This window comes from Ailuropoda melanoleuca, chromosome 14 (assembly GCF_002007445.2).
Source record: "Ailuropoda melanoleuca isolate Jingjing chromosome 14, ASM200744v2, whole genome shotgun sequence".
Lineage (NCBI taxonomy): Eukaryota > Metazoa > Chordata > Mammalia > Carnivora > Ursidae > Ailuropoda > Ailuropoda melanoleuca.
In genome coordinates, this window is record NC_048231.1 from 31,586,212 (window position 1) to 31,608,504 (window position 22,293).

General features: G+C 42.3%; 1 protein-coding gene across 1 annotated transcript in view; it reads left to right on the forward strand.

Annotated features, from left to right (window-relative positions):
* The window catches only part of UNC79 (unc-79 homolog, NALCN channel complex subunit), a 203,516-nt gene that overhangs the window by 92,994 nt on the left and 88,229 nt on the right, over window positions 1–22,293 (forward strand). Inside the window, 7 exon segments of the mRNA XM_034643061.1 lie at window positions 3,209–3,350; window positions 6,415–6,494; window positions 6,582–6,730; window positions 10,426–10,583; window positions 14,457–14,638; window positions 16,295–16,496; window positions 17,138–17,317. Coding sequence (XP_034498952.1) covers window positions 3,209–3,350; window positions 6,415–6,494; window positions 6,582–6,730; window positions 10,426–10,583; window positions 14,457–14,638; window positions 16,295–16,496; window positions 17,138–17,317 — 1,093 coding nt within the window.

Here is a 22,293-nt window from a genome sequence, read left to right on the forward strand (position 1 = left end):
TACCTTTCTGCCTACTAAACTTGTTCATCCTACATGTCATAAAATTACCTCCCTGGGCTATGGTCTTTCAGTGTTGTCATTGGGTACTTAACTAAAAAACAGTCCTGGATGATGTAAAAACAAATTAAAATCAAGACACTTAGAGTCTAATCAGGGAGATGTTTAAGTAAATGAAAAAACATTAGTGTGATGAGCGTGATGGAAGCGGTCTGGACTAGGGAGCTATGGGGGCAGAGGAGGGACAGCAGATCCAGCTTGGAGGTGTGATAGGGAGGAGAGAGCTCCTGGGCTCATATTTGAAGGAGCGGAGTTAATGAAATGAAGGCGTTGGGAGAGAAGAACTTTCGAGACCCAGCAAACTCTCTGTGTAAGTGATCAGAGGAAAGCAGGGAATGATATGCTCAGGAAACCAGCGGCAGTTGAGTGTTGCTAGTGCAGGGAGCAGGATGGGAAGGAATTGAAAGCTGGGTCAAGCAAGACAGACTCGGTCTTATTTTCCCATTCATTAAGGGCTCTGCCTGCCAGACTCAGAAGTTTGGGTTTTGTCTTGGTGAATGGGGGAATCCTGAAGAATTTAATCAGGGTGGTGATGCGATTTAATGACTTGGAGAAAAGAGGGTTTGGAGGATTTGGACCCTGGGGACAGGCGCCGAGTCAAGATGGTTAATGTGGTGCCTCAGAGAGAAAGTGGGGAAGTCTGAGTTAAAGCAGTGGTAGTGAGGATCAGAGAAGGGGCAGGCCTGGCGGATTTTTAGGCAAGCCAGTCGGCAGTGTTTGGTGTGTGGGTGGTGTTGAGGTATGGACAAGTGGAGGGCAGACCCGGGTTTTCTGGCTTGGGAGCTGATAACACTGCCATTTATAGAAGAGCATAACAGTAGCAGAGGTGATTTTTTTGATAGGAGTGGTATGATGCAGGCACAGTCAGACATAGCGGGTTGAGATGCCTTTTAGATACCCGGGGCGGGGGGTGGTTGTCATGCCCTGTCAGGTGGGTCATCGGAGGAAGGTCAGAAGTAGATAAAAGTTTGGACCTGCCAGCATATTGTGCTGGGATGTGTGGAATGAGAAGAGAAATGCTAGCTAGCCACGACTAGCATCCTGGGAAGGACCAGCTCTTAAGAGGGAAAACAGGAGAAGTGAAGATTAGAAAGAAACTGAGAAGAGGCCAGAGACACAGGGGAAAAACCGAGGGAGGGCAAGAACTCCAAAACCAAGGAAGGAGGCAGTTTAGGAGTCTCCGGTCATGTCAGGAGAAGAGAGGAAAAATATTGGACTGAAATGTATCCAGGGGATCCTGAGATGGAGGGTCCTCTGTGCCTTTGGGGATGGGAGTAAGCACGGGCCCCAGTAGCGTGTGGTTTAAGAACAGAATCAGCTGAGGATATGGCTGCGTCAAGTACAGACTTCTGTTTCAGGGAGGGAAGGAGAGGGTGAAGAGGATGGAGACAGATGTCCTGTCCCCTGCCCTGTCCCCTGCGCTGTCCCCTGCCCTGTCCCCAGCTGGCTTTCTGTTTTGTGTCTGTTTTCCCACCACCATCCCGGGAAACAGGGAGGAAGAAGCCTAAGTGTAGAGAACCTGGGCCATCAGAGCAATCTCCCACATGCATGATGCTTCGGAAACTTGTCATGGGCTGAAAATAACACATTTGGAGGCGAAGCTGAAGGATTCTGTTTTCCTCTTCCAAAGGTTTATGGGACAGATGCTCATCAATAAAGGAGGGTTATGCTGTAGCACACTCCAAACTTCTGGGTGGTCTCCACTGAGCGGGTCAGCTCCTTTTGCTCTTCGGTTCCCTTCCTGGGACAGGCAGAGGACAAGAGGGTGAGGCTGTGGCAGGGCTAGCAGGAGGCTTGAGCTCGAGAAGGGTGACACCAGTCCCTGCCATCTGGGAAGATGATTCTAGACACATGGGTTATCGAAGAGTCCATATGCAACAGAGAGCTCTTTACCATAGCGAATTTCATGAAACTCACTTTAGAATGTGATTTAGTGCCTTGCTCACGGGTGACCGAGGGACAGGGTCAGGCTTAGCAAAACTGTGAGGTTGGCAGAGAGACTCTTCGGGGCCCTCGCAGCCCCTGTGCTAAGCGCTGGTTTTCTTGTGGGTGTCCCTCTACACTCCATCAGTCTTGAGCTGGCTGTCAAATAATTCTTGAAAAAAATGTGTACCGGTCAAAGTGTTAGCTAAAAGAGTATGATTTTTAAAAGAGGCTATTTGAAGTGGAACTTGAAGGGAAGAAAAAGGCCAGAATTGGAGCTTCACTGGAGATGGATATTTTAAGCGGCAGCCATAGCTAGTGTTCTCTCTCTCTTTTAATTTTCCCAATTTCACCTATTTCTGCAGCGGGTTTTATACCTATGTATTATATCTGACATGTCTATAAATATATCTTGTATAGTATAGTTACGTGGTACAACCCATCTCCAGAACTTTGTCATCTTGCAAAACTGAAATTCTATACCCACTAAACAAGAACTTCCTGTTTCCCCCCTCCCCGGACCCCTGGACACTCCCTTCTACTTTCTGCATCTTTGAATTTGACTACCGTAGAGACCTCATTTAACTGGAATCATGCAGAAATTGTCCTTTTTATGACTGGTTTGTTTCACTTAGTGCCATGTCCTAAAGGTTCTCTCACATGGCAGATGTCAGACTTCCTTCTTCTGTAAGGCTGGCTCATGTTTCACTGCATGTATATAACACCTTTTGTCTCTCTGTTCATGTGTTGACGGACACTTGGCTTGCCATACCCAGCTTTTAATGCATACGTTATAGCGATTTCTTGCTCCTAAAAGTTTGACGTCTCCGAACAACCACTGTGTGCATGTTAATATATTGCTGTGAACCCTGTATTATTCCCTGCTCATTAAGTACTGTTACTGAACAAAATGTGCACGGATTGGAATCCCTTGGTGAGTGGGACATGATCACAGGGAAAGCGGGCCTAGGCCGATTTAATATTTTTGAGATTTTTCCATATTTATTGCAAGGGAATGAAAATGTTTTAGTAACAGCTGATCCAAAGTCCCTTTAATTATTACGGAGGTGAGCTTACATTTCTTCTGAGGCCAGCTCCTTTGTCCTTCAGGGCTCAGCACAGGGCTGGGACACAGCAGGCACACAATGGATCTTTGTGGAACCAAGCAAAACCGTTCTTTGTATCCGTAAGGGGCTGCTCACCTGGCTGCTTGTCTTGTTTGTTTCAGGAGCCCACAGACAGCCTTGAGGATAGCCTCCTTTCTTCCAGACCAGAGTTTATTATAGGCCCCGAAGGTGAGGAGGAAGAGAATCCAGCAACCAAGCATGGGGAGAACCCAGGCGATTGCACCGAGCCCATGGAACATGCTGGTAGGTGAACTCTGCCATTTCCCAGTTAGCACTGTTCTGACATTCAGAACTCTGGTTTTTTAGATTCCTGTCAACTTGGGCAAGTTCAGGCTTAGCTTCTCTAGTGGAGACGGTGCAAATGAACCATTTCCCCTCAGATCGTGAAGTGAACAGATCCAGCCTGTGCTTCTAGCAGAGCAGAGGTCCCTGAGCTGCTTTCTGGCCGCACGTGCTTTGTATCAGCAGAACCCACCACCTTAGCAGCACCTTCCTACTTACGGTGTGGCAGGTTCTCGTGGAGAGGTAGCTATGAACCAAGGCTGGATGACTGAGCGGAGGGTGCTGGCCCTCTCGACAGCCTCTCGGGGCATTTGACCAAGGCAGAGCGTTTTGGGATAAAGCCGATGGAACTTGAGTTCAAGCAGCTTCTGTGCCCCAGGGGCTTGACCAGGTCGCTGGACAGGCTCACTGGGTACAGTTGCACACTTTTTTGCTCTGAGGCTTGTTGGCTTCGCTCAGAGCTAGAGGAAGGATGGCCTCTTTCTAGTTTGCTTGCAGCTGTGTGTGCGCTAATCGGGGACTGCAAAATGGCAGGCAGGCTTGGAATCATACTCTCGCTCTTCGTGGTCTGAAGGAGTTCGGGGAATTTCACATATGACCCCGTGTGCCTTTGGGAAAGCTTGATTTCTAGATCTGCACTGTGTCACTTTGGGAATTTGTACAGCGCCTGGAGTAAATATGACTCATTTTTTATCTTCCAGCTTCCACTACCCTGAACCAGGTGGCCCACCCCCAGAACCAAAGTTTGGGAATCATGGGCTTTCCGTCATTCCTTCAGTGAACAGCAAACACTGTTAAATGACTATTGTGTGGGTCTATTACAGCCCTGGGGTGTCTCATTCAGACCAAGGTCTGAGTAAGACATTAGTCTCATTAGTATGAAATGCTTGGTCTGAACTAACTGCTTCTTCATGAATCGTACGTGTGATCGGCTGAGTATGAATAAACCGGATCACTCTGTTTAGAACCATTGAAACCTAGAAATTGAAAGAACACCTGAGATGACCTACTTCATTGGTTCTCACCGTGTCCTTGGAGTACTGCACACTCTGTGTTGTTTCCTTTGGACCTTCCTTATTTGGGGTGGCAAATCGCGGGAAGACAGGGGCAAGTCCTAATGAGCAGCCCGGGGGCCCACCCGGCTTCACCCCGAGTGTGCTGACCTGCTCTCTTTCATACGTTGGGGTTCTAAGTGAGTTTCTTTAAACAAAATCGTCTATAGAAAAGAACCTGGAAACCTGCTGATCTAATTCAGGCTTCTCACTTTGCGGATGAGGAAAATACCCCCCAGGTGGATGAAACGTGCCCATGGTCGTGCAGCTTTAGTCGTCGTTCCTAATTTACACTTTAGGCTTACGTGCGGCCCTGATCGAGCATCAGGATGGTGTGAGGGTTTGAAACACAGAATGAATGAGCTCCACCCACCACCCCCAATTCTGGGTATATCTGGGGCAGAGATCTGGGAATTGGAAATCCAGATATCGAACAACTAGTTCGTGGCAGGATTGAGACTAGAACCAGGTTGTCCTGGTTTACTTAGAATTAATGACTTTCTGAGACCCGGGCCTAGGGCTTGTTCCTGTCACGCATTAATGCCTAAAGGAAGCAAGGATGTCACTTAGGATCCAATAACCTGTACTCTTTATATACAAATATATCTTTTAAACCTAAGATGGCACACAAATCAATTAACTGCCACTTTTATTTACTCGTAAGATTTTGTAGGAGCAGTGGTTAAAATTAAGCAATTTCTTCTTACGAATGACTCTTTTCCTTGCTTAAACATTTGCTCTGTTTGTCTCCCTCACACACTACTTTGGCCTCTGGTCTATTTTCCTGCTTTTATTCCCTGCTGTCTTGCAGGTCGAGTTATAAATGGTCTCCTCAGGAAAGCCTCCCTTAATTTTCTTCCACGACCAGCCTTCCCTGCTGCTCTGAGCCCAGTCCTGCTTCTGCTCTGCGGGCCTTCAGGCCATGGTCCTGAGCTCTTCTGGCAGAGCAGACGTGTTCTATCAGCACGNCTCCAAGACCAGCCTTCCCTGCTGCTCTGAGCCCAGTCCTGCTTCTGCTCTGCGGGCCTTCAGGCCATGGTCCTGAGCTCTTCTGGCAGAGCAGACGTGTTCTATCAGCACGTGTCTGTGATCCCTCCTTCCTTGCAGACTATTTCCTGTTTCTGCGTTTCGTGGCCTGGTGCCTCTTTCTTTATAGCTGTCAGATATGTCTTCCACCAAAAGTATTTCTAAAACTCTCACACTAGAAAAAATAGATTCGAGGACCAGTAACAAGTATTTAAAATACACGAAAGCAGAAGATGATCGATGAACTGTTTAGTATATACCCCAAGAGAGTTTGACTCCCGTTGTCTCTGGTTCCAGGGATTGCCAAAACTTAGAACGGTGATTTGAAAACATTTTACACTAGTGTCTAATTCTGGCTAACTGGTGAATTCTTTTCTCTAGCTTACCTCAGGTACCATATACTGCCATCCCACCTGGAGGGGCAAAGGTATTAGAGAGACTCACAAGAAGATTAAAACCATGAGTAGTTGTTCTGACCTGAGTATGCCTAACTTCTTTCAGACACTCCCTTTGGCATGAGTCCATGGGATAAATTCCTCGTTAGGTGTTAACACAACTTGAATACCTCTCTTTAATACCTTCTTATCTCCCTTTCAGTAAGGAAGGAGTACCTAGCCAGGCACCAGGCCCCTCCAGGTGGCAGCAGAACTCGCTGCCCACGGGAGCATAAGCCCAGGCTGGGGTTGCTTCAGGGAGCCAAGGACATCTGAATATATATGATGGGCTACATGGAAGCTGAGAACCCTGAATCTAGAAGGTTTCCTGCTCTGGCATCATAGAAGGGATAGGTGCCACCTTGGGGAGCAAATAAGAACAATTATACAAAATACCTTTGAATATATTATATATTTATTTTCAGTCCTCTTTGTTTTATGGTCTTGATCAGGTCATGAGTAGTAGGGAAAAGGAGGAGCTATGCTAACCTTTATGTAATTTTTTCTTCCCAGCAATAAAGAATGACACTGAGAGAAAGTTTTGCTACCAACAGCTTCCAGTAACTTTGAGACTAATATACACCATTTTCCAGGTATATTTTTTGAGATATTTAAGTGTGTGGTGTGGTAGCATTACTATTTTAGATAACTCAGTAGTAACCATGTGGTTCTTTGCATAGGAAATGGCAAAGTTTGAAGAGCCAGACATTCTTTTTAATATGCTCAGTTGCCTGAAGATTCTCTGTCTACATGGGGAGTGTTTATACATTGCTAGAAAAGACCACCCTCAGTTTTTAGCCCACATTCAGGATCACATGTTGATTGCAAGGTATGTCTTCCTTGTTGTTGTTGTTGTTTATATTTTAGGCTTTAGCTGTAAAAATCAAAGTTAGGACAAGACTTACCGACTCATTTGGGCCTTTTCTCTTAGCCAGGACAGCCCAGTTGCCTATGAGAATAGCTTTTATTTCTTTTACTGAGTCTAATGTTTAAGTTATATCAACAGGAGGAACAGTAACTTTCTTTGCTAGACACTGTAGAAATAGAAGAGGCAAAATAAGGGTTACTGGGTCATCAGTTGTTGGGTGGCTTAAGAGTATAGTGTCCCCTGGAAAAATGTCAACAGGGACTAAATCACTGTTTACGTAATATGATCTAGTATAATATTAACACCAAATGCTTATTCGATTTCTTACTTGAAATAGCACTGCTAATAGACATAAAAAATCTCTCCACATATTGTCTGATACAATATTTTTAGAGACTGCTGAAGCATTTTGAGGAAAATAATAAAATATTGCCCTGGATTTAAATAGAGTTTTTCTTCCTGAGCAGAAAATAACTGAAAATAACTGTTAGAGTCTTCCTGGGAGTAAGTCACAAAAATATTATCCTCATTTAAATGTATGAGAATGAGGTGATGAGAAGAAAGAAGAGGTTGAGTTAGGTTAACTTGGTGACAAACCGACGTAAGGCTCTGTCTTTTCACTCATTTTGTTCCTTTGTTCACTCATGCATTCAACAGGCATTATTGGGGGCTTGCTATGTATGTTATTATTCTAGGAACTTTGGGAATTTGCAATCGAGTTTGGAAGGGGGTGAGTGCTATTTATACTGAAGACAAGCACGTAATTTATTCTTCACATTATCTACTTTTGAGAGTGAAGAAGGGGTGATCGTCATAATAACATCAATCACTTAGTATGATGTAAACCAAGATCTTGGACAAACTAAGATACTTGGTCATCCTGTGTATACGTGAGTCACTGTCAATCCGAGGGATGTGTGATGGATGACTGTTTTATATCGTTTGGAGGTGGGAGAGGGCATTTCTAGATGACTAGAGAAGGTCTCAGGGGCAGATACCATTTGGATGGACATTGAGAGAATGATAAAATTTTAACAGGGGGAGATTTGAGATGGGCAGGACATTTTGTTGAAAGTGAGAATGTCAAGAGTAAAGATGGCAGAGTTAGAAGGAAGGGACAAGAAGTGAGTAGGGCATACTTAGGTGATACCAAGGTTTTATTTTTTGCCACATGGGATGGTCTTAAGGGAGTAATGGAAAATGAAGGTGGAGAAATATGTTGGGACCCAAGTGTGAAGGGCCTTGAAGATAGGGACTTCACTTCATGATGTTTGGAGATCTATGGAAGATCTCAAAACAATAAACAGGGTCAGAGTTGTACTTTAATAGCATGAATATGAAGAAAGAGAGACACTTAGGGACCACCCACACTTAAGGGAGTAGAAAGAGCATGTTGCAAGGACTTAGGGAATGTCAAGAAATAGCACAGAACTTTCTTCTGAAAAGTTTATTAGAAAAGAAGGGAGAGATCAGATATTTAGAGGGGAAAAGGAGTGGATGTTATGGATTTTTAAGATATAAATCTGAAAATATTTATGGTCAGTGCAAAAGATTAGAGGAAAGGGAGTAGCTGGTAGAGCCAAGTCCTGGAAGGCAAGAATATGCAATCAAGAACAAAGGGGGGGCGGAGTGGAAGAGAGGAGGGATGTTCTTTTCTTTGAAAGGAGATATATTTTGAGGAAAAGAGAAATAAAGTGACAAGGGGAGCTCATTACTGAACCTTAAGAGTAGTGCATCCTGATGTCTTTCCCCGAGAGGGAGGGGGATAGAGATTCGGTTGAGAGCTCAAGGAACACGGAAAAAAGTATGGAATAGCTCATGGAGGAAAACAGTAGGGTGTCAACAAGAAGTAATCTAAGAATGGTCAGCTTCAGCGTCAAGCTGAACTTAGCTAGCACCAGTTTGTGGTGGACCAAGTTAGTAGGAGTTAGTAGGACCAAGTTAGTTCTGGGGTCTGGGAGTGGATGAGACAAGGGGGCATTGGGGGTTTATTCAGGAGTAGGGATTTGTGATTTGATTATGGTGGCAGTCAGGGGGACGAGGAATTTTGGAGTGAGGAAATGGTTGACTCTGAGATCCAGTCTAAGACGGGAGGCAAATGATATCAGAAGAAGATTGATGTTTGGGAGAAGAGTATGGAAAAGAGGGAAAAGAATTCTTAGTCAGGATTAGGAATATCTTGGGTAGGGACACTATTCAACCCAGTACAGAAGCATAGAATGGGAAAAGTGGAGAGTCTCCAGAAGTTTCCTTATGATAAAATGGCACTTGTACAGGTGGAATGGGAGGAGCTGGTGGGAGGGTAGACCTGGCTGACCTGGATGTGGGGAAGAGTAGGACTGATCTGAGCATATGGATGAGAAAGTCCAGGCAAAAGCCATGAAGGAGTAGGGTTGGGAGATAGGCAGAAGTTCTGTTCATTCAGTGGGAGTAGGACTACTAAGTAGGCCAACTTTTGTTGTTAAAGCACCCTCTACAGGGGGCGCCAGGGTGGCTCAGTTGGTTAAGTGTCTGACTCTTGCTTTTGGCTCAGGTCATGATCTCATCTGGGTCTTGAGATCAAGCCCTGCATTGGGCAGCTCATTGAGGGTGGAGCCTGCTTGAGATTCTCTCTCTGTCCCTCTGCCCCTCCTCCCTGCTCTCTAACTAAACAAACAAACAAATAAAGGCAGACTCTATAGGACATTTACCCAGGCCAAATGGATTGCTGGTGCTATGGGATCTCTGCCTTAACCTTTGGGCTACATAGCCCAGGTTTTTCCTCAAAGTACCACCCTGACACAAAAGCCATGATGAACAGTGAAGTGATCTGGGGAAGGACACTATCTTCCTGATTTCAAACAAGGCTGCCCTAGAGAATTGGGAAAGCCGTGTGGAACTGGTGAATTCCAGGCTTTTTTGTCGCTGGGATGGTTTTCTAGCAGTGCCGCATATGATTTGCTTCCTTCAACTACCTTGATCAGCCAGGGTTTTGGGTTCACTCTTACAATAAGGAAGGGGAGGACCTTGATTGATAGCCCTGCTAGTTGGTAGAGAGGCTGTTCTTAATAGAAATAGAGTTGTTCTTTGCTAGAATAAAGAGGAAAGGCTGCCGGGCAGGCAAAATCAACAGAGCTCTCCAGATAGTCACTATAAGAAAAAAATTTTTTTTAAAGATTTTATTTATTTATTTGACAGAGATAGAGACAGCCAGCGAGAGAGGGAACACAAGCAGGGAGTGGGAGAGGAAGAAGCAGGCTCATAGCAGAGGAGCCTGATGTGGGGCTCGATCCCATAATGCCGGGATCACGCCCTGAGCCGAAGGCAGACTCTTAACCACTGTGCCACCCAGGCGCCCCTATAAGAAAATTTTTTAAAAAATCACTTTTCACCCCATCATCTAAACAGAACTAGTATCAATTTTGTATATTTTTAAGTCATCGCTCATTTATATACCTGAATTTCTAATATATAATTTTTATTTCTTATGTTAAAATGTAGTATTAAGTGGTGTTTTCCTGTGTTGTTGGATTTTAGTCTTGTGGATGGGTGTAACTTCACCAAAGGCATCCCTACCAGCTGCCTGTTAATGACATTTCCCATAAACTTGAGATAATTGTGTTTGTTTTCTAGAAAGGTTATCATAACTGTAACCACTTTGCTTCTTGCTTCCTCAGCCTGTGGAGAGTCGTCAAATCTGAGTTCTCCCAGTTATCTTCATTGGCAGTTCCTCTGCTTCTCCATGCTTTGTCACTTCCTCATGGTGCTGACATCTTCTGGACAATCATAAATGGCAATTTCAACAGCAAAGACTGGAAGATGAGGTTTGAAGCAGGTACCTCTGTATTAGCTTAAAAATTCTCTGGGTGGGGGTGTCACAAGGTAAACCAGATGTCCAGTCATGACGTCTCTTGTTGACCCTCCTCTCTTTAAATTTTCTTTTAAAGATTTTATTTATTTACGTATTTAGAGAGAGAGAGAGGGAGAGCTCACGCACGAGTGGGGAGTTGGGGGAGGGAGAGAGAGAGAATCTCAAGCAGATTCTGCACTGAGTGCAGAGCCTGTTGATGTAGGGCTTGATCTCATGACCCTGAGATCATGAACTGAGCCAAAATCAAGAGTGGGGCACTCAATAGACTGAGCCTCCCAGGTGCCCCGCCTCCTTTCTTTTAAAAGAGTGCTGTCTTCCTTGCTAGTGTTCTTTGGTGGTTCTACTTAACTGAGCTTTCTTTATAATTGTATTTTGCAGAGTCATCCTCAGGTAGGGTGACCCTGTTCAGGTTTGCCTAGGATACTCCTAGTTTATGCCTGTTGTCCAGGCATATTTACTACTTGGGTGCTTGTTTACACTCAAATGGATCCTGGCTTGAATGATAAATTATACAGTCTACATGATACATGGTATTATGTAGTCAATATAATATATCATACAACATGATACAATAGGTTACTTGTATCAAAGTAACTGGGAATGTTCCTCAAACACACAGATGGCTGGGACCCATCCCTAGACCTACTGAATTAGAATCTTAGGGGGTAAGGCCAGGAATGTACGTTTTTAACAAGGTCTCCAGGTAATTCAATGAAGTTTGAGAATCTCTGCTATTAGAATCTTCCACTGAAGCATCAAGGATCCAGTCTAGGGCAGTGATGGGTATGATTTCCTTGTACTTAGAATGGCAAGTTCTCGGAGGAACATGGTAAGGAGGGAACTCGGACGTGTACTTTTAGCCTCATGTCAGCTGCCTTCACCGTCACCCCAGTCTGCTAGGACTCCCATTCTTGGGAGCAGCAAGCAGGGCCCGCATGCCATTGTGTGCCTTATCAGAATGGTTCCGTGTTGTTTCAATGTCTCCAAAATTTGACAAAGAAATGGAAGTTCCATTAGGTGAATTAACTATTACACATTCGCTAGTATCTGGCCACATCACAGAGGTCTTACTTCTTAATGCCCAGCGAACGCCTGGGGCTGGTTGATAGGATAACATCTGATGTTTTAGAGAATTAGAGTAACATTTCCTAGCCCCGGGCCACCTGGTATTGGCAACATTTTACAGGTATTTAAATACAAATAAAGCAGATAAATATTTATGCTCTTTCGGTCCAATTTAAGAAGTAGATTATTCTGTTGCAGCTCTGATTATGTCGCTTTTCTATTCAAAAAAGCATAGAGACTAAAGTAATAAAGTTCAAAGGCCTTACACTGACAGTCAAAGCCTCTCCGGGTCTAACCGCGAGTACTTGCAGCCTCATTTCCCGCTCTCCTTTCTGATATTCCGTCACAACTTCCCCGTTGCTTCCCGCTTCCCTCAACTTTGTCTTGGCCACTCTGCTCTCCATCTGAAATCCTCTTCTCTTCAAGGTCCATTCACATGCCACCTCCATCGATTTTTAGTCACACCTCCTTAGTGGGGTCTATAGCTCTTTAGATTACGTTTTAGTTATAGTCACACCTGTCTTATTTCTTTAGTCGCGACTTGACTTTTAAGCCAAGACTTGGGGATGATTCATATATTGGTGCGTGTAGGTTGCTCAGGTTGGGGGGCTTAAACAACAGACATTCATTTTCTCACAGTTCTGGATGATGGGAAGTCCAAGATCAAGGTGCCAAGAACATATGGTTCTTTAGTGAGGGCTCTCTTCCTGTCTTGTAGATGACTGCCTCCTCTCTGTGTCCCCACATGGCAGAGAGAGAATTAGAGAGCTCTGGTTCCCTTCCTCTTCTTATAAGGATACAAATCCCATCATGGGGGCCCTACCCTCATGACTTCACTTATCTCCCAAAGGCCCCACCTCTGAATGCCATCACATTGAGGGTTAAGGCATCAGCATACGGATTTTGGTATGTGTGTGGGGGGAGAGGAGCACAAACACTGAGTTCATAACAATTCATTTTTCCAGTTACTTCCATCCTCCTTCATGTATCTAGGATAGTTTCTTAGTTTTATATATATATATTATATATAATAGAAAATATTATTTTTATATGTAATGTAAAATATAATATATAATACACATATGATATAATAAATATATAATATGTATACATATATTTTTAAGTATATATTTTAAGTATATATGGAAATTATTTTTAAGTATATATTTTTAAAATAAGTGAATTGGTGAATTTACTGAATAAATGTTATATGTACTAAGCACTATGGGACCAATAAAAGGAAGTGTAAGAGCAGATTCCTGCTCTCAAGAAGCTACTAATTTAATTGATGAAACCAAATATGAACATGTAGGAGGTTAAGAAACTGAAGATATAAGTATAATTGGAGACACAAAAGAAGATACGTCATACAGCTGTATATGGGCACACAAACACCCTACATAAATAAACGGGGTGTAAAGGGACAGTAGTTTTGCAGGAGTTCATGGGACCGAGAGGCCACTCTATGTCACAGCAGGTAGAATTTCAGCAGCAGGTTCTGTAAGGACGGTGGAACACCAAAAAGCAGAGAGGAACAGAAAGAATATTCTAGGCTACTGAAATAGCTTAAGCAAAGTACTGAAATGCTTTATTTTCATGGCACTATATTACTTCACTAGCTCCTTTAACTTTTTATAAAGCCATGTTTTAAGAGTACCTGGAATCATTTAACATAGATTTGCAGAATAATTACAAATCCATCTCTGGCTGACTTATGGAGTTGGGTGGGGGGGTGGGTGAAATAGATGATGGGAATTAATGAGCACACCTGCCATGATGAGCACTGAGCAATGTACGGAATTGTTGAATCGCTATATTATACACCCGAATCTAATATAACACTGCATGTTAACTATACTGGAATTAAAATAAAAGCTTTATTAGGGACACCTAGGTGGCTCAGTTAAACATCTGCTTTCAGCTCAGGTCATAATCCCGGAGTTGGGCTCCTGGCTCAGCAGGGAGTCCGCTTCTTCCTCTGCCCCTCCCCCTGCTTGTGGTCTTTCTCTCTCACTCACTCTCTGTCAAATAAATAAAATCTTTTTTAAAAATTTAATTGTGGGGTGAGTGGGTGGCTCAGTCAGTTAACCATCTGCTTTTGGCTCAGGTCATGATCTCAGGGTCCTGGGATGGAGCCCCACATTGGGCTACCCGCTCGGTGGGGAGTCTGCTTCTCTCTCTCTCTTTCTCTACCCCTTCCCATGCTTGTGCTCTCTCTCTCAAATAAATAAATAAAATCTTTAATAATTTAATTAAAAAAAGAAATCTATCAAGTAAGCATGCATCTATTGCATATAAAAAATATATGGCTGCTATAGCCCTAGGAAGTCTGTTTGTTGTCACTTCATATCATGACATAGTACGAGTGCAGTAGGGGGTCCAGAATCTAAAGCCAGGTCTGGTGGGCACCTCCTGTCTCCTGTGTGGTCTGCAGAAGGGCCTGTGGGTTGGACAGAGAAGTGAGCATGGAGGCATTTTGAATAGTTTGAAGTATAGTTTGAATTAAACAATGAGGAAGACCATAAAAAAAAAAAAAGAAAGAAAGGACAATCCACAGTTAAATCAAGGCTGCCCAGCAGAAAAGTACTGCACTAGGAGGAAACAGTCTCTGTTGCACCTATGAAAAGGAACATTCAAGAAGGTGGCATTAGAATTTCCTTTTGGTTTCTCAAAACAGGGTGTGGGGGCCCCAGAGTTGAGTCTTTCTTTATGGGTTCAGTTTTTGTCTAAATAAGTGTCCTTTTTTTTTGTCCTCTGCCTTTTCCATTGCAGTGGAAAAAGTGGCTGTAATTTGTAGATTTTTGGATATTCATTCAGTGACCAAAAACCACCTGCTGAAATACTCCCTGGCACATGCCTTCTGCTGCTTTCTGACAGCTGTGGAGGACGTCAACCCAGCAGTGGCTACCAGGGCTGGTCTCCTGCTTGACACCATCAAGAGGCCAGCATTGCAGGTGACGTCCCTCAGATGTGTGTTGTCTGCTCTGCGGATGGTGCTCTGATCCACTGAACACATACAGTACTGATGATGAGGACAGCAGAAACAGTGGGACCTTTTAAATGGGGAAAACCCTCCAGAAACACATCTTGTTAACAGACCTCTTGTTTTTATTTCTTAGTACTTTCTTTTCAGTCTTTGTTCATATGGTGATACCGTTTTTGACAGAGACAAATTTGGCAGATTTTTGAACAGACTGGTTTATCTTATACTATGTAGCTGGCTCCTGGGCTGGGAGCTCTTGTCATTAGAGGCTAGATACTAAGAGAAATCATCTCTGTGACGAGTTATAATATAAATCGAAGCAAGACCCGAGAAGGCAAATATACCTACCACAATGAAAGTCAAAGGAGCATGAAATATGAGACCTGGAAAGACTTGCATATTTATTTTATTTGGCACCTTTCTTTTATAATTGAAGAACTCAAGTCTGAGAGATAATATGAGTCTTCAAAGGACACAGAGAGAGTTAGTGGAAGAACCGAGACTAGAACCTCCAAAGTACTGATCTCCTGTTTTCCCACATTAGCACCCAGTTTATTACTATATCATTATAATTAAAACTAATAATAATGGCAAGAGCTTAAATTTGTCAAATAGGTACTGTCTTTCTAGGACAGTGTATTAAGTGTCTCATCATCCATTGTCTCATTTAATCCCCACGATAACCTTGTGGGTTCCAATTTTACAGATAGAGAAGCCGACGGTTGGAAGGGGTAGGTAACTTTTTCAGCGTCAGGTAGCTAGTACGTGGAGGGCAGACTCAGGTTCTGAGTCATAATAAAGTCCACGTTCTTAACTGTATCTGTATCTCTACACTGCTTCCTGTAAAAGAGACCAAGAAAAGAGTGCAGGATCTGAGAAATTCAGTGGTTATGCAGACTGTGGACCCACACCCTCCCTTATAAAAATTCCCAATTGTCTTCTGGATACTCCTTCTCTGTTGGTCTTAGGAAGACTAGGTAGTCTTCCAACCCAGGGCCTAGAATGTAGGAGGCACTTAGTAGATGAGAGTTGAATGAATTAATAGATTGTTTGGATGAATTACGGTTTCTAAGTTTCATTCAGTTAGGAAACAGGGAATGGTAAATAGAGTCATATACTGGAGAAATGGATGCTCAATCCCGTCCAACTTGATTTTTTAAGATTCTGTGTGCCACTCACGTTCCAAGAAGACAAAATTAATTTACTTTCTTCTAGAACCACGGCATTTAGCTTTGAAAGGGAATCAGAAAACCGTATTGTGTGTTCTAAAATGTAGCTTTGGAAGTATGCTTCTTTTAATAGAAACTGCGGACATTGAAAAAAGAAACATTGGTTTGAGAGTATTTGGATTAAGTGGTTGTTAATGAATGCATCTGAAAACCAATAACAGACATTTAGTTTAGATTTCTGAATTAAAATTCAAGAGATAGTCTACAATTGGGAGAAGTTCCTCTTCTGCATTTTATTTCTGCCAAACTTGTAATCAAAGATTGCAGTTGGGTCATTCTACGTTATATGTATGGATTGAAGGTTTAGCCTTGTTTCACTGGCTTTGCTTAGTGCGTTTGCTTTGAAGTAACTTAGATGTTTACGTCTGACTTAAACTTTCTTCCCCCCTCTGCCCCAGGGTCTGTGTCTCTGTCTTGATTTCCAGTTCGATACTGTGGTTAAAGATAGACCCACAATACTGAGCAAACTTTTACTCCTGCATTTTCTTAAGCAAGATATTCCTGCCTTGAGCTGGGAGTTCTTTGTCAACAGATTTGAGACACTTTCTTTGGAAGCTCAGCTACATTTGGATTGTAACAAAGAATTTCCTTTTCCTACAAGTAAGCAAAACAAAGAACTTGCTTTAAACAGTCATAGCTCCTATTCTCTTATCTGCTAGATAAGCAGACCGTACTCTGCACGTGGCTTAATTTCCCACTGTGGAGGATGCTCTGACTTCATGAACTCAGTTTATTAAGTATTTATTGAGTAACCCTGTAGTAATCCATAGATCAACTAGTTTCCGGCATTCCAAAAGCAAAACTCTTCTCATTCCTTGAGGACCTATGATAACCATTTGTGACTGTGTGTTCCTTAAATATGATTCAGTCGTCATGTTTACAGTGTTTGTGAGAAATTTTGTGAGATACATTTGCACCTTGCAAATTCATTCTTGCATGCTTATTAGTTACTACAGCTCTAAATAGTTGGGAAAAGTGGGTCACTCAACTATGTATTCAGTGATAATAAAAAAAATTAGACAATGTCATCTTATGGTCTAAGCAGAAGAATCATAGGCAGTGGTCACCATAGGCAGTAGTGATGGCTTCTTATATAAGACTCCCCATGAATGAGAGATGAATGATTCATGTGTCCATGAAGGATGTATTTTTATCTTGAAAATACAGACAGATGGATTGTTTCAAACTAGTTGTGCTACATAGCCCGTTAAAGAAAATAACGTCTAATTCCTTTTGTAAAGCTATCACTGCTGTAAGGACCAATGTCGCTAACCTCAGTGACGCAGCGTTGTGGAAGATCAAGAGGGCTCGTTTCGCGAGGAACCGCCAGAAGAGCGTGCGCTCTCTGAGAGACAGCGTGAAGGGGCCCGTGGAATCCAAGAGGGCACTCTCCCTCCCCGAGACCTTAACCTCCAAAATTCGTTGAGTATCTTCTTCCCCCCTTCCTTTAAATCTGTTTAACGTCTTTCTGAGGCTGACTTGTCTTGTTGAATGTTCGTAGAGAGTAGCGTATTTAGCAAACTGAGCTCCTTCAATAGGTTTGGGCTTCAGATTCCCTAGAGGGTCACCCCAAGAATGTCAGGGCTCTGGGGGGGCTTTTTCCAGTTTGCGGGTGAAGCAAAGCCCTGGTCCAGTTGTAGATTGTTTTGCCATGCGGAAGACAGCAAATCCACTGATGCCTGGCCAGAAGCGTGCAGACGGCATCTGCTCCTGAGTTCTCGGATAGGAGGGTGTGCACCACCAGCCTGGTAACCTAAGAGCTTCCTGAAAAAGACTGGGACAGGTCAGACCCAGGGCAGCTGAGCTGGTAGAGTGGAAATTTGGAGAGTGTTTGCTTTTCGTGTATGATAGAGACAGCCAAACAGGCTCCCAGACGAACCAAAAATAATGGTTGCTTTTGAAAAGGAAAAACCAGGCTAAGGAGAAGTTAAGTTTCTGTGCTTCACCGGATAATTTATAAATAAAAATAAACTTCATCTCCAACTTGAAAAAAGACCATATATGTTTGTTTCATAAAGGTCTTTCTTTATATTGCACTTGGAAGGAGAACACAATTTTCCCTAAATTACCAGATGACTAAATGAACTCTAATGATTCGCAATGGCTCATGAATGACAAATAATTAAAAATTCATAACTAAATCACCATATTAGCGAATGAGTATATTTAAATATGGTACTAACTTGTAAAATTTATCAAATGATTTAATTTTTAAATAACTGTGGTGAAATTCCTAACATAACACCCTGCAATATATTTCTTGTCCTGTCGGAAGTGGAAAGGTTTGCTTTTTTCATTGACATTTATTAGAAGACAGCCTTATATAACATAATCATTTTTAATCACAAATATGATTTGATTTTTTTTATCACATTTTTCTCTGTTTTATGACAAGCTCTGAAAATGTGGTATTGTGAACTTTGGAATAAGTCAATGAAAGCCCTTCAAGCAATCAATAACTCAGTTTTTCAGGGAGCAAAGATTATAGCAGGTGGCCATTTAAGAATAACCTGTAGGAGTGCTAGGCCCCAGGGAGACCAAATCAGATACTAGAAAACAATATCAAGGTTAAATAAATTACAATTTCTGTGAATTTCCCAGCTCTTTAATAACCTAACCAGCCACTTCGGGATATCAAGTTTACTTATTGTTCTTTCTCGTTAATTGATTCACATGACAATTTTGAAGATTAAGAATTGAAATAATACCAAAGGATGTTCTTAAGATTCACGTAAAACCACAGAGCTTTTGTGACGCAAACATCTTTCGCGCGATGTTAATTACAAGTAGGAAAACTAAACTTAAACCTGCCCCTACTATCCAGTGAGTTAGCACTGAGTGTATTTTCTAGGCTCAAGTTGTTTTTAATGCTTATTTAAATAGAGTTGTTGTTGATTTTTAAGCTATGAGGTTGACCAGGCATGAGCAGTCTGCTCCAGCTCTCGGTGGGACACCCGAACAGACACCAGGTGGGTACTTCTGACGTGGAAGGGCTGTGTGCAAGTGTCTATCCCAGGTGGATAAGGTAAAGAATGCAGTGTCTCTAACTGGACCAGAATGCTATGTTTAGGACTTACAGACTTGAAGGGTCTTACCCCAGATGCTCAAGCGTTTGAGCCCCTGACCTAGCAATTCTTTCTATCTTACTATTGTCAGATGACTTTTGATCCCATTAACTTTTGGTCCAGTAAGAGGTATCGTGTTCCCTGAATATGCACTTTTCCCCAGAGAGCTAATATGACTAGACCTATACACAGTACTTATATTTGTATGTGTATTTACACATAGAAATATTATGTTCGTATAGATCCGCTATAGGAAAAACATACATTTTCATTGACATTTTCAAAGGTTATACATTTGAGCCACCGTCATTCACTCACGCCCGTAGCCATTCCTGATTCTTTGCAATTCCTGCATACGTTTCTGTCTCTCAGAGAAAGGAGGATTTCAATTGTTTGGAGGACCTTAGGATCATGTTCGACTCAGTACAGTGTAACCATCATTCGATGTCCCCTGAGGGACTGTAGTTTATCACGATGGATCCTAAGGGTTGAAAGGACTTTGGCAAGGCGATCACAGAATGAATGTTATCTACGCAAATGGTGCCACGGTGCATCGGGAAGATTGTCAAGAGCCTGAATAGCTGCTTATTTGTCAAAAGCAAGCTTGGTACCTGCCACCTGTGTATCATGCTCTAGAACATTTGCTTTCTCATCCAAGAATAATTTTAAGATAGGCTTTTCCGAATGGCCTCAGAAGGAGAATATCAAGAAGGCTTTCAAGACCATGTATATTAAGTATTACAAACGTAGTTGGGGTGGGAGTAGGGGGAAGGGGGAAGAGAGAGCCCCAAGGATTATGAATGCCGATGGCGGGTGTTGGCCAGAGTGTATTTTCTCTTTTAAAACTGTCGAGAAAGGAGGATTAGCAAAACCCTTGGCCAAGTCGCCCTGCCTTGTTTTCTGCATCACTTGGGCCTCAACTGGAGTGGGATTAAAAAAAGAGGAAAAATAAAAACTTCTGATCCTGAGCTCCATTACTGTGTGAAATCCATCCAGGTCCCCTTCAGTGAGATCTTCTTCTTGAGATGAATCTTAAGCAATTTCATAAATTATTTTTATTTTACCCCATCTTTTCTTTTCGTCTCAAGGCTTAGTTGAATTGATTATTCAATTAAAGTCTTTAATTATTCTTATTACCCATTTTCACGATCCAAAAGAGTCCTCTCACATCTCTTTGGGAAAATGGATACATATGTTTCCTGAAGTTTAAAAACAAAAAAAAAAGGCTTTAGGCTTCTACTTGTCCCACCAAAAGTGACCAGCAGGAAATGGGGCAGATAACAGTATCATTGATATTAAAAGAACGCTAAAGTTTCTGGAAAGATAATTTACACTCTAATAAAAACTTGCTTAGATTTGGAAACAGCTGGCTTAGCTTCTAAGGCCCTTTCAAACTAGTTTTTCATTTTTGCATTATTATTTACTAGACAGTAAATTTTTTAACTTGGGAACAAAGACATGCTGGGATAATCCCAAGATTATATAATAGGGTGGTTTAAGATAGTAATTACATGGAAGCTGAAGGGCTTGCTACTTACTGAACGTACTTTTGTTTGGTGCAAGCCTTGAGCTTCTCAGTGCAAGACCTCTTACTGATTGGGCCTGAAATAAAGCCTATGTCCTGTAATTAGGCAGCAAGAGTTCATTTTAATTGCTGTTTAGGTTGAGCTTTTTTGGCATTGGGTTCACAACTGCTGGCTTTCTTTTTTTTTTTTTTTTTTAAAGATTTTATTTATTTAACAGAGAGAGACAGCCAGCGAGAGAGGGAACACAAGCAGGGGGAGCGGGAGAGGAAGACGCAGGCTCCTAGCAGAGAAGCCTGATGTGGGGCTCGATCCCAGAACGCCGGGATCACGCCCTGAGTTGAAGGCAGATGCTTAACAACTGCGCCACTCAGGCGCCCCCACAACGGCTGGCTTTCTGATCTTAGCTTTTACATATTACCTACAGCAAATTTTGCATCAGAAATACACTTGTATAGAAGGTATATTCCAACAAGGGTAGGGAAGAGCTCTATTCCTTTATGACTTTCATGAGTCAGATCAAAGACCTTTGCTCATATGAATGAAATTCATAGGAAATTACAGCTGGACTATTAGAGATATGTTAACATTCTCATTTTACGGAAGAGGAAACTGAAGTTCCCAGAAAGAAACATGTTTCACAAGCTTGTTGGTGACAGATCTGGGTCTCAAGCCCCAATCTCTCGTGCAAGGCATGCGTGGTAAATGCCAATAAGAACTCAGCACCCGTATTTAATCCTAATCGATGAAATACACAGTTTCACCAGCTAATATGAAATTAGTATGATTATAATTATTTATAAGGAATATTTTCACCGATTCTGTGAAAACTAAGACTTATCTTTGGTGATTCAGAATAGCTGTTGAATATTAATTGAGTATAATATAGCAATTTTGATAGGTTTTCATAACACAACACTGAAAATCTGATATCCACCCCACGTGGTCATGGGGAACTTAATTATATCTTGTTCCTCATCCCCTGGAATGAATAATTAAACAATGGTAGGTATATAATAATAAGAATAACAATACTTCATGTATGTGTAGCACCTCTTTATCTATTAAGAGTGTTTTTAATACAAATAATCTAATTTTGATTTCACAACGGCTCTGGATATATGTAAAGTATTATTATGATTTTCTTGCTTTACATATGGACAGGAAAACTGAGGTCCTGAGGGACTAATTAATTCTGCCTAGATAATTTGCTCAAGTTCACTTATAACTAACTAATTGGGGACTAATGCTTGAGTCCAGGAGACTTTATTTGCTTTCTTTCCATTATAACTACCTCCTGATGCATTGATATTAGGGGGTTCCTGCCCTGTGGCACATGAAGACACCAGTCTGTTATAGAGCTAACCTGGGCGTTCATGTTCGCTACAGCGTACCTTAAGGTCATGAGCATCCACACCAAGAGACCTTTCCATTTAGGATCCACAGATTGGTCTAGAAGGGTCCAAATCCCTAAAGCAACATGGATACCCTCAATTCTACTCCAGCCTGCAGAGAAGCCTTGGGATTTCTTGGTCTGAATTTGTATCAACAAGAGAAGGTGTCCAATGCTGGGTAGCACTGGTAAAACTTTCTTGTATGGCCCTCCCTACCACCCCCTGCCCCCTGTCCGCCATTAGTGTCCCAGCCTGAGACTCCAAATTACTTCTCTTTGGGCTCTCTCTTTCTTTCTAGAGGTGGTTAACAACCCACATCCTTCACTAACTTGCAAAATGCCTGTTGATCATTAAGACCCCATAACTCAAAGAGAACAGTTATTTTAATAGAAATGTCCTTGTTTGAAATAATAGT